The following is a 13,241-nucleotide window of genomic DNA, read 5'->3' on the forward strand; positions in this document are numbered from 1 at the left end:
TAAGAAGTATGGGGACATAACTTACAGTTGAAAAAGCATTAAAAGGTTTACATGCATTTTGTCAAATGCCAAAGCCTGCAATAATTCATAGAAACTATAATTGATTCACAACAACTTGATGGAAACTAAGATTTTGTTTAGATCTGTGAATCCAAGCCATGTCAAATGGGAAAGAATAGTTTCAGATTTGACATAAACAAGGTCTTGTTCTAATATAAGCTGAACTGTTAGCACCACAAATATTTATGAACACAACAAATACAGTTACCAAGATAAATACAGAAAGCTCTCGTGACTGAAAATTACGTTCTTGTAACTTTTTCTTACTATTAAGAAACCAGAAGTTCTATAGCAAAGAAAAATTCCTCCTAACCACAAATACAATTTTAAACTAGCTCCACATTCTCTGAAAACTCTGTTTACCCGTAATTCGCTGAGGGATGCATCAGGATCCACCAAACTGCTTGTGTCTCCACTTCCTCTCCTGGATGAGTTGCCACTCAGTGGAGTTGCACTTACAGAATTGCGAGATGAGGGCTTAAAAAGTGAAAAACATTTTATCAGGAATAATATAATAATTTCTGGTATATATTCTTTATAAATTTCTTCACAGTCATAGAACACTCCTCTCTTTTCTTTTTACCATTTCTTAATATTAGAAATATTTTCCATTATTTTCCAGCACTTACGCTTCTTCCCAGTGAAACTTTGGTTCCTCTTTGATGACTCATCAGTCATCACAACTTTACAGTTCTCAGTAGTCTGTTCAAAAGACTTTCATAAGGAGGCTGTTAGTGCTGAAAAACTAAGTTTAAGATATTTCCAAAAATTCTAATTTCTGCTACCCAGGATTCAGAAGAAAGCCTCCAGTGGAATCTAGTATATGGATTTTTATAGCCCTAGACTCTTAATACTCAACCTTTCCTGCTAAATATTTCTCACGCAGAAGATAAATTCTACAAGAAACTAATAACTGCTAAAAATAAACTTGGTAAAAAAGAAAAGATTCTTTTCTTGCAAAATAAAAGACACAAAGCACTTATTTTGGAGATTAAAAATACGTCTAAACATTTCATGCAAGCTCTTAAAAATTACTGAAATACACTCTGCTAAAAATACACAGCTTTATACTTTTTGAGCTATTTTAATGCTTGTACATCTGTGGATGAACATTGACTTTTCAGTAATTTTTCAAGGAAAAATTCTTACCCTTGAAAATATTTCTGAATGTGATTTTTCACTCTTTTCTTCCAGCTGAAAGTGAAAAGAGAAAGTGATCACAATACACCTTTTGTAACAAGGGACTACTGAATCACCATTTTCTGTTCAAAAATGCTGAGAAATATTTAAGAACAAAAAATAATCAAGAAGTTAGCACAGATCGAGACAAGGAGAAAATAAAAATAAGAATTTAGCCTGAAAAAGCAAGTTTCACCTCAATTGTAAAGTAAATGAATGCTTGTAAAGAAAAAGCCAGAAACCTTTTTTTAGAAGGTTTTAAAAAGTCATTATCCGTATTAAAGTACTGAAAACAAAACATGTTTCACTATTTTAAATTTCAACAGGGTAGTGACTACAATACTTGGTGGCATAACAAACACAAAGCTTCATGCAAGTGCATTTCAGACAATCAGTGACACCAGCGTGAACGTCCTAGTTATTAAAACCCCATTTGTTCCTTCGATCTTCTTGCTGAAACCTGCAGTTACATCAGGACAAAACCAATTCAGGTAAAAGCCCCTAAGTGAAGTGCACTAATTAATAGCAACCTTAAAAAATACTTTCAATTCATATTTTATGTATTGAAGCCTAAGCAAAACAACTACCACAGCCCCTTCTTATTTAGAAAACTCTAATATTGCAAAGTTATATTGTAGATCTCTGTATTTTCTTCATTTCTATGAATCACAACAGGTGGAGTTAAATCAAGACCTTAACATGTCACCATATTTTAAAAAAACAAGTATGATACATTGAGTATGGTATCTCAATATCTTGCTTTCCCAAGAACACACGTTCTTCTCCAAGCCCAGGGAGAAGAGACATGGAAGTCTGCTACAATCACAGTAGAAACAAATGTTGCTTTACGAGATCTTTCTTTTTCCTTCTATTGTGGTTTCACATTTCCGTAGCAAATTCACCATCTCCAATGATGTACTGAAACTGTAAATTGCAAATATTTGTCACCACTGTGATACTAAAATGATGAGAAGAACCCAAATGATCTGAAGTCTCCAGTTCAAAATATAAATTTGGAATTTAATAATACATATAATGATGAGGATGATACTAAAAGCAACTGACAAGGCAGCTTAATTGCCCGTCTCAGTCTCCACGTTTTCTTTTAGCAGGGCATTATTTTCAGAAAAGCATGTTTATTAGAGAGAAAGCTAAAATTTGAAGTGGAAAAATGGTCTCTCGTGCTTTGGGCGGGGCTAAACACCATGCACAAGTTACACAGCACTATAAGAGTATTAAATCATCTGAAAGCAGAATCACAGAACCGGTGGGTGTAGGGGTTACTCTAGCAGCCAACTAGCCCAGCCTCCCACCCAAAGCAGAATCGCTGCGGCTTTATCTAGCTAAGTCTCACCAGTTCCTGAGGGAGGTTCTCCAGCATTGCTGTCACTTGTCAGAGTTCAACACTAACCTCCTCGTGGAGCTTCTCACAATGTCTAGTCTGAACGTCCTAAGCTGCAGTGCGAGGCTGCTGGTCCTTGCAGCACTGCTTGGCAGAAGTATAAAGAATTTGGCTCTTACACCTAATCAAGCAGTTGCAAGCTGCTCATCACCAAAGAGCATCCCCTTTTGCCCAAATAAATAGGCCCAGTTCTCCCAGCTTTACTTTCTACTGCACATACTAACCCTGACTATTATTTCAAAGATGTCTGAAACCAGAAATTTCCCTTTTTTTCGCTACTATTAAACACGGGAGTTTTGACTGGAAGTAGCAAGAATTTCTAGAACTTACAGCAGAAACAAAGAGAAGGCAGCTAGGTTTGGTGTAAACAACGTTCAGACTGAAGGGATGCACAGGGAAGTTGTCATGATAATTTTCCTGTAACACGCCCTATTGACTTGGGATTCAATGCAAGAGCACAGCCAACAAGTGCTCCAGTAACGGATCCTGACAAAATCTCATCTTGGATGAACGAACATTTAAAATGCACTGAACAAGGGCACAGTTGTAAGTATTTATTTTTGTCACTAAACCAAGCAGTATTATTCATAAAATACACACCAAAAATACACATTGATAATTCCCTAAGAAAAACATGCCAATATTTTACATTTAAGAGATGCTTAAGCTTATCACATACAAAAAATGTGAAGGGTTAACATTTGACACATGCTTCTAGCAACAGGCAAAATCCCCTTTAAAATAAACCAGCATGCTTTTTAAAAATTCAGACTCCAGATATTTTAAAACAAAAACCAGCCCCAACTCCTCAACAAACCTATGTGCCATTAAATAGCTCTGAATGCCTTTACAGGATTTACTTTCAGAGTATGAAAAGAAAATCCATGGTTAGTAAGTTTCACCACAGTATAGCAACAAGCATTAAACTCACACTATTCAAACCTTGGACATCATCTGCCTCGGAAACAATGCTTCCCCTGCGGTTGGAACGACTAAAATAGTCAGCAGCAGTTTCACTTTGATCAGAAAAATCAGAGGACTTCAAAAGACAAGAAGAAGGGTGAAAAAACTGAAGGTGATACCACAGAAGGAACAAAAGTTTATTTCAAAAAAACCAAACAGGAAATCCTAACTTAAATCTCCATTATTGCCATTTATTCTTGCTTTTCTAACAGTTTAACAGCTGTAAAATCTTAAACATACTTCTAGAGTTTCGCTATTTTAGTGTCTACGTGAACGCATGCCGCACTGATACAAATACTTGAGCATGCATATGCATTGTTTTTTAAACACTCCCCATGTTTATTATTCTTACAGTTTACAGTAACTAAAAGCAATCAACATTTATTATTGATCCAATTTCCTCATTCGGAGTAATATAAAAATACAAGCATTCCAGATACAAAAGGTTTAGCACCAACAGATTGCCAAACAAGCTACAAAAATTATTTTTTTAAAAAAAGCTTCGTAGATCATAAAAAGATTATATAATCACAAGTCGATAAATAAAAAAACATTTCTATTTATAAATGTTGTCTTTTTTCAAATCAATACAATCCCAACACTATTAGTTATGAATATTATCTGAGTTTCCTGTCATTCAAAACTCTTAAGAGGCCTTGTAATAGAAGGCAAACTTACTCCCCAAAGCTGTACATCAAGAAAGACACGTAAAGAGGCGAGGAAAAAACACTAACGCTACACATCAGTGGTAAAATTGACAAAATATATCTAAGCACATTACAGTAACAACAACTGCCATGGGCATTTAAGTCAAATATTTAACTGAGAAAACATCATATGTATTAAAAATAGTACTTAATGAGAAGAGTAGGTTTACCAAAAGTGTTGTCTTGATAACGTTCTACTTCAAAATGCAGGATTTACAGTGAACGTTATATTTAGCTTTAAAGTGATTATATGCGAAAATACTTAAACGAACAGTTTGAAAATATGTTGCCCTTAACCAATTTTCACCGTTTAAAAAAATAATTCTTTATTTCTTTGTACTTGATGTACATGAGTGATGTAGCCTCATCTTAATCCCGATTCAGTTTAAGAATTATTCAGGTTTTCACCAGTGTTTTCTGCAGTTTCCATATTCTCTCCTACTTTTCCATTCGATTTCCAGTAACTACTGAGCAAATTTCCAATGCACTACCCAGACAGAACGCAAATCATTAACCATAGAAACAGCAGAAAGTGAAAGCAGTAAGATTTTTACTTCATCAGCTTTTCAGAATTATTTCATTAAACCAATATTTTGGACTCAATCATTCATTAGTATGAGTGAATAGTACATTGGCATTATTGATGTCAAATATACATACTGATACCTGGTATGCGTATGTTCCTATATACGTATAAAGAATGTACTTCAGGAATGATTCTTAATGTTAAGAAAAACTAAGGAGACAAGCAGTATTTTCACAGTTTGAGAGACTTTACAGGTGGATGTTAATACCTCTTAGGTTTTAGAACTTCATTAATGAACAGCAAAATTTCCCTTTTCCTACAACCTCAAAAATTCACTCTGACATCTCTTGTAGCTAAAAACATACAGTATCTGATAAATGTTATTATAGAGACTAAGCAAATGAAAACAGATTTAAGAATATGTGAAATGTTAAGAATATGTGAAAAATTAAAAAAGGACCAACCGTTTCAGTTTAACCCATACCAGAACACTCATCTGCTTTTTTGTCTACCATGACAAATAAGCAGCTGTACCAAAGAAACTTAGACAATTATTCTGTGGTAGAAACAGAGTAGAATTATTTAAAAGTTACTGTGCAGCATGAAAAGCCATCTTCGGAATGACACTTCCAGCACAATACAGATTCAGAAACAAATTTCTCTCCGTTTCAAATACTGGTCACTGCAAAAATGAGCCAGTTACTTCTCACTGCATGATATAACAAAGTTTGCATTAGTCCTCTTCCCTGAAAGACTTTTGCAGGCATATGATAGTGAGTTTCACATGGCTGCCCCGACTACAGCATAAGGTGACAACTCCAACTGCGCACTATACTCCGGTTTCCAACTGCTTCCAATTATATACATTACAAACATTTAGAAAAAACAAATTCCTTATTGCTTCTACATTTTACTGTCTTACTGCTAAAACTTTACATCTTGCTAAAAATCACATCTCTGACACTGAATTTTTTTGATGTGAACTGAAAAATCAAGTCTGTGTGTTGGTCAGTAAAATGATCATCAGTGTTGTGCGTTAGTATCAAAGCATTCAGCAAATCATGCAAGAGGAACGCTCACCACAGGACTACTTCGAACTGAGCTTGCTCTTGAAGAGTAACTGTATTCAGATGGCTAAAGAAAAGTTATGAAGGAAATTTTCACAATTTTCATAGATTTTTGTCTCCAGAAAACAAAGATAATGGAAGAAACCAAAAGCCTATTACACTTACAGTGCGAGAACTATACGAGCTATGTAATCCATCACCACACAACGATGCCTGAGAAAGAGGGAAGGAAATACCATCTACATTCAGTCTCAGGAGTAATTATGCCACACATACATGGAAATTCTTATGCACTGTACTCCATCTTATCCCATCTGTGCACATTCCAGTCAACATTATACTTTTTGAAACAACAAACAATTTGTGAAAACTTCCAGCAACACTTCCTCCTATTATTAGGTATATCTATTTCCAAATATAAATCTATTTCCTTGAAAAAATAGCCAAATTGGTTTTGAAAATACAAAATCTTAACAATTTTCAGAAGAAAAATAAGTATTTAAACTGCCATTTGGTTTTCACTGTTCTGAACCCTTCAGAAGTTTTAATACACCCTGGGAACTGAAGCGCTATTACTTTGTGCTCATGTATGCCAGTTTTCCTGAAGGAAAATATCTCAAGGTGCAAGGCTGAAATCTATTTCAGCAGTGGATAATAAAAGCAGTTCTGAGCAAGACAATTGAAAAAAAAATAAAAATTACAGTCTCATGCTGCCTTCTCCCTACCTATGAAGGGATTGCTAGCCGAAAGTAGAATTAATTATATGTATATCAGAATTATATACTGATATATATATTAAATATCTATATTATATGTATTATATATATACTATTATGTATAATAGCAGTCATTACAGTCTTGTTGTCTCACTGGATCTTCTAATATTTCCTTGAGAATATGCACAAAGCCAGAGAAGTAAACTATCTCTGCTTGCAATCCAGGTTCAGAAGATCTCACTAGCTCTATAAAAATATTACATAAGAATAGGTCAGTTTTCTACACATGTTTAGTATGACTCTACATGGCAGTATAAGTTGAACTATTGTAGCAGCAAAAGCCATAAAGTATCAGGTACGCATGTCACATTTTAAAGACAACAACTTTTTGTAGAGCTATCTTAGCCATCTGTACGGTGCTTCTAGATACTTTTTAGTTTGTGAAGATGCAATTAGATTTTCATCCTATTGCCTTTTATTAACTTCAAATACGACATCTTACTTAAAAATATTTCAAGTGTATTCACCACAAAGTTCTGTAATCTCCTGACAATGATTTTTCCCATTCAAATGCCTAACTTATTTAAATACTTTTTTTAGTATTATACATGCAGTTGTTTTTTAGTATGGTTGGATTAACTTCTTGTTAATCTCTTCAGCATCACTGCTGTATTCATAAACTTTATGCTTATCTGTAAACAGATGAGCAAACCAGCAACTACTGAAATACTTAAAAGAGGCAATTTAATGATGTTAAAAACCCCAAGCTGAATGCCTCCACAAAACAATACACACAAGCTGCAGCTTTATTTAAAAATATGAAAACAATGCTCATGTAATACTGCCAAGCCCCATGGCCATACAATACAAATTAAAAGCAACCATGCAAATGGTGCTTACGAACCAAACTGATACTTCTTATCAAACCAGTGTTTACAGAAGCAGACACCTATAAAGAAAAGCGTAATTTTACATCTGAGGGTCACTCAAACATCCGAAGATAAGATATTATATCGTACTAACCCTGTAACTTCTAGTTGTTGCCACTGGATCACTGTATAGAGAAGATGACTGTAGTGTGAAGAATAGAAAAAGTCAGAAACACTTTTTTCTATATACATTATTTTTTTAATCTATTGCTCTATATTCCCCAAAATTTCTATAAATAAAAATGCTAAGTTTTACCTCTGTAACAGACAGGAGCTTTAAGAATGATAAACACTCCAAGAAAACCTATTACCTTTGAAATCATAATTAAAATGTTAATTAAAGCAATCTAGTATTTTTATCAGAAGATGCGTAGAAGAGAATTATAAGAAATTAAGTCGTTTTCAAAAGGCACATCAATTTCCTCTAGGTAGTTATTCAAAGCTGACCACGACAGTAGCCCCAAGTACAGGAAGATACTACCTGTCTCACAACAGACCACTGATTTATCCTTTGTACTACACTTTCTTCTACAGTAATATATTGGTGCTAAACTTAAAGACTTTTTTTGTTGTAGGACTTTGAAAAGGCAAATGTCACAGCTGCTAGTTGTTTTCTTTATATCATACAGCAATCATGAAACATTATTTAAAATTTAAACCTCACATATGCAGAAAACAGAATAACTTGCATGTTATCCATTCATTTTATAAAAGCCAACCCTTAAAGCAAGAAATACAATTGTAACTACTACTAACTGTAATAATTTGCAATGTTACAGAAAGAAAGAGAGGCAAGTCTGCTGCATATAGCATAAGTAAGCAAAACCAAGTATGTATTTTATACACATTAAAAAAAATAATATAGGAAAAGGAGACAGACCCGAGTATGGTAGGAAGAAACTGGTTTACTATATCTAAGGCTGCTATAGTTTCTTTGATCATAGTAAATTCCACTCTGTGTGGGGAAAAAAAGAAAAGAGAAAACAAAGACTGCATTTGTACATCTTGTAAAAGTTCCATCTCAACATTGCCCAAACATTCCCAAGCTTAGAGCTTGTACAGAGCGATGTAAAGAAAATCCCAATGGTTGACTGAAAATCCATATAACTTTCTGAAGCAAGTAAAGCGTAAATAAGCCCAAGAACTACTTATATATTCTGTATATCATCATTAACTGTATTTTTAATGCCATGCCCAAAGCAGTAAATAGTTTTGGGGTTTAATTTCTCTCGAATAAGTAAGAAAACCCTGAAAAGTTTATCTAAACCATGACAAGTGGAGCATGAAAGAAAAAAAAAAAAAAAAAAAAATCGACAAAACTTGCTAATAATTAGTACAATTATTTGCTTGAAAATTGTTTTCCACTAGATACCATCCTGCATCGGCACGTTTGGGGCGACAGAACGATAGACATGCCTAAGAATTTAACAAGGGATGGATGCTTATGTGATCAGCATTAGTCTGTACCCTACCGCTGTTCTTTACACCAAGTGCACGTGCTGAAAGCCTAGCGATTACACTTGGCTTACTTCTGTTGGTCTTGATGGTTCCTACACAAATTGCATCTATATGTATATGTGAGGAAAAACCCCAATATATAAAGAAGGAAAAACAAAGAGATGAAGACATGGCAAAAAGTAGAGCTTTCAGAATGTAGTGCTTCATATCTCAAGAGGCCACAGGAGGCAGAAAGATTCCTGTTAATTTTTTAAGAACTGAGGGAACAGGGAAACAGCACGGGGAAGTGCTGCAATACAAATAATTATGAGTAAATATAAAAATTATTTCAGCTTTGTCTCAACAAAGGTGTCCACTGCTGCTCTGACTCCCCCAGTCCCTGACACAATGGCTAATTCATCAGTGCCAAAACCTGCTGAAAAATTGTATAAAAAAATATTTATTTTCTTGGCACTGTATTCATGTTTCACACTGAACTTTGTAAAACAGTGTTTGGAAGATCACAGTAATCCACATGCCTTTCTCAACAGTTCGCTGGGTTAACATCAGAGTTTATGGTTTATTCAATCTGCTGTACATGGGTATTTAAAATACCTCCAGCTGATAGTGGACAAAGCATAAACAACAGAACATGTATCTCCATCCTGACTGAATAAACTTTAATTCAAATAAGTGCCACTTTTTAAAAAATAGTTCCAAAAGCCTTCCCCCAGGCCTCCAACAGAATGTGATTTCTATTTTGCTGATTCCATTCATGGGATTCCACTGCCACAAGCAGAGTTTCAAACACTCAACTCCAGGTCAGAATTTAGGTCAATACTAGCAATTCCTTTTTTCCTTAAAACATTTATGTCAGTATATGCCAGCAAACTAATAAATTCATCCATAATTGTATCAATATGTAACTCTACACAGTTAGTATCTTTATATGCAGTATTACAGTAGAAAACTAACCAATAAATCTTTATGGGAATAAGCAGCTTTCTTCTTTGAACTATAAGATTCACTGTAAGCATGACTCTAAGAACAAAATTTAGAAAATTAATACCACTATATAACAGCCTCTTCAATCTTAAAATAAAGTCAAACATAAGGGTTTAAAACTTTTGTCATCTACAATGGAAACACCACAGAAAATTCTAATTCCTTGATTAGAATAACATGCCATACTTCTATCGCTGCCTAAAACAACTGCTAAGTGAAACTACAACCAACCTTATCTCTGATGAACGTAGACTTGGCTTAAGCCAGTGTTCACATTTCACACAAAAATATAGACCCAATAAATAAACTAAAAAAGCTTAACATTACAGGCTATTTTAAGTACTATATTGTGTTTGCCTATCTGTAGATAATTCAGACAACACTGCTACGTAAACAAAATCAACTTTTTCAGCTGCTTACAAATGCCTTTTAGTGGTACTTGGTGCTTGTCTTTGCTTAAGAAGACACACACAAATCTTACTTGGCACAATACCAATAAGAATGTGATGCACGACCATCACTTCATAACAATAGTAAGAATTTTTTTTTTAAGTAAAGGTATACAAATCACCTGCTTTTTCTCAGGATTTAAATAATTTTCCATTAATTAAGTTAATTTTCTACACAGAAATTGAGAATACAAATATATGCATACACACATATCTTTTTAAAAAAAAATGTATGTCCTCCAAGTCTATTCTGTGTATGTCCCTTCACTACAGAGTTTAGAAATAACAGATAAATACTAAAAAGTGCTTACTGTAATACAGCTGTCTAATGTGAATTCATGAGATTTTCTCACAGGAAAAGTTTATACGTGCATTCTATGTGAAGGGTTAGAATCATACTGCTATTCTAACTCTGAATGTGTGACAGTACAAATTTATATACATTTTGAGATCAATAATTCAAAATAGCTAGTTAGTGTCATTACACCTTAAAAACAAAGCACAACAGCAGTCTTCACTCAGACATGCAAAGTGTTAACATACAGGGACCAAGTATCTTGCAGATCTATCCTTAGCATTGTCATACTGAAGTAAAAAAAAAGACATTAAAATCATGACGTTAAAAAAAAAAAGATTAAACTTTTTTTAAAAAAATAAATTACTAAAAAGACTTAAAAGGAAGTTACAAGGAAACATATTCTACTAATTATGAAAGTTTATACCTAAAGAAATGCCATTTATTCAATCTAAAGGGCATTCTGAGGCTGGAACACTTTTTAATAAAATCTAAATTGTTTTTTCCTGATAGTATCCCAATTTCTGAAAAGCAAGATTGTTTTGGACCACAGTAGATTATGTGAAAAATGTAACGTCATTTTGGTAACTGAGTTTTAAATAATTAAACAAATTCTCATATGGTAAATTGTATTAAACTGAGACAGTATTTTTTAGGTTATGTGACAAAAGGCTCATCTCCACACAGGCAAAGGAGCCCAGAGGAGCATCAATTATCCCCGCTGTCCAGGTGTGAAACCCATCAGGATGCTCTGAGGGCTCTCCAGGGCACCTCATAGACTGAGGGAGGTAACTGCCCACAGGGCATGGAAGACATTACAGGATGCAAGGATGCATCATGGGATCAAGGGAGGAATCAAAGGTGGGGAAGGGAGGGATAAAAGTGTTTTCAGATGGAGCAAGTGAGTGATAAAGGAGGAATAGTGAGATTAAATGGCCACCTGTGGGTAAAGAGACTGCTCGTCTACCAGATTTGACAACTTTCAAAGATAAACAGCTTTGTAATAACAGCTTAGCCAGTGTCCCTGTGTTTCTTGTTACTCAACAAAGACAAAATCTGTTGTGTTTATTGTTTTTTTAAGCATACAAATCTTAAACTTTCAAAACAAGCTTGTTTTTTCCCCAGTTCATTTAAAATTTCACAGGTGTAACTTGGCCATTCTCAGAGTAGTCAAAGCACAATCCAAAATATTACTTAGTATCATCCTAAACTTCCTTAAAACACCAAACAAAATAAGAAATTGACAGTAGTTTGAGAACATTACATGATATAGTAATAGCATTCTAGAGTACTACCCAGTGTAATTTTCAACATAAGAACTACTGAGAGGATTACAAGAAGAAAATTCCTTCTAGAGATCAAATTAACATCAAAACCTCCCTGGTTTTAGATTTTGTATTCATTCATAAATTAATATAATCCAGGCTTAATTCATATTATTTTATATTGTTTTCTTATTGACAGAACACTTTGCATTTTCTTTGACCCCTCAAACTTGCTCTCACAAAACATTTGATTACTTCAATCATTTCAGCAGTCCAGTTACTACTGTTTTCTATAAACAAGCATGCTTTTACCAAACTACTTCTTTGGTAAGTAGACACAGAAAATGTTATAATGTGAACACATCAAATCATGCTCATTCCAGGCTACACACCACAAGATCTCTCCTTCTGGAGGTACTTGCTCTGCTCCTGTGAGACCCACTGACATCCAAAGAACTCTTAAGAATGAAATTATAAAAAAAATATATCAATATATATTAAAAAAATTAAAAGCTCTATTCACTGAAAGGCACAAAATAACCAAGGCAGTCAAAGAAATTCTGAGTAAGCCACCCAAAAATTAGCCCAGTTATCTGATGGTTCAAACCCTATAATTTAGTCAAGGGAAAACTTCTTAATTTCTCTCTTAGCATACTTTGTATGTTAACCAAGGCAAGAGCAGATCTGAACAAACCTGTACCAGCTCTCAAGTTTAAAAGTGTTACCACATCACATATTTTACATGCTTTTTCTGTAAACCATTTACTGTTTGCAAAGTAGTCAACACTACCTGATTCAAAGGATTCATTTGGTAAAAATCTGTGTGCTAAATTGCAGAAACACTTAACACCAGCACTTGCAAGACCTTACACAAAATTTAGTTAATCAAAGATTACATTTAATTGCTGAAACCTCTTAGTGACAATCACTCTTTTAAAGTCACACAAAGAAACAGCCTACTCCACCTTGCAAATTAAACAAAAGCAACTCTTGTATTTTAGTTATTTTGTCTCTCTCCAGACCTATATGCAGATCCATGACAAGCTAATTCCAAAAATCTACTAAAACCAGGGAAATGTTTGCAAGCCCTCAACAAAACCATTCTTGAGCACCATATATGACCTAAAGAGGATACAGGAGAGCCTGTAGATACAATAAATACTTCCATTAGCAGTCTTTGGTATGCGTTGTATCATTCAGGTAAGTCTTTGCTACTGTCACATTCTCAAGGAAATCAAACT

General features: G+C 34.2%; 1 protein-coding gene across 9 annotated transcripts in view; it reads right to left on the reverse strand.

Annotated features, from left to right (window-relative positions):
• LRRFIP2 (LRR binding FLII interacting protein 2) overlaps positions 1-13,241 on the reverse strand; it is a 57,895-nt gene that overhangs the window by 18,868 nt on the left and 25,786 nt on the right. For 6 of the 9 annotated variants that reach the window (XM_037384771.1, XM_037384768.1, XM_037384766.1 and 3 more), the window contains exons 4-5: positions 1,210-1,254; positions 424-537 (exon numbers count right to left, since the gene is read on the reverse strand). In XM_037384771.1, coding sequence (XP_037240668.1) covers positions 424-537; positions 1,210-1,254 — 159 coding nt within the window. Of the gene's footprint in view, positions 1-423; positions 538-1,209; positions 1,255-3,572; positions 3,711-5,917; positions 5,972-6,069; positions 6,118-7,524; positions 7,570-7,643; positions 7,692-8,429; positions 8,505-9,961; positions 10,028-10,983; positions 11,026-13,241 lie in introns of all 9 variants that reach the window. The other 3 variants (XM_037384765.1, XM_037384763.1, XM_037384772.1) reach the window with 2 other exon arrangements.

The sequence above is a fragment of the Falco rusticolus genome, chromosome 4, assembly GCF_015220075.1.
Source record: "Falco rusticolus isolate bFalRus1 chromosome 4, bFalRus1.pri, whole genome shotgun sequence".
NCBI lineage: Eukaryota > Metazoa > Chordata > Aves > Falconiformes > Falconidae > Falco > Falco rusticolus.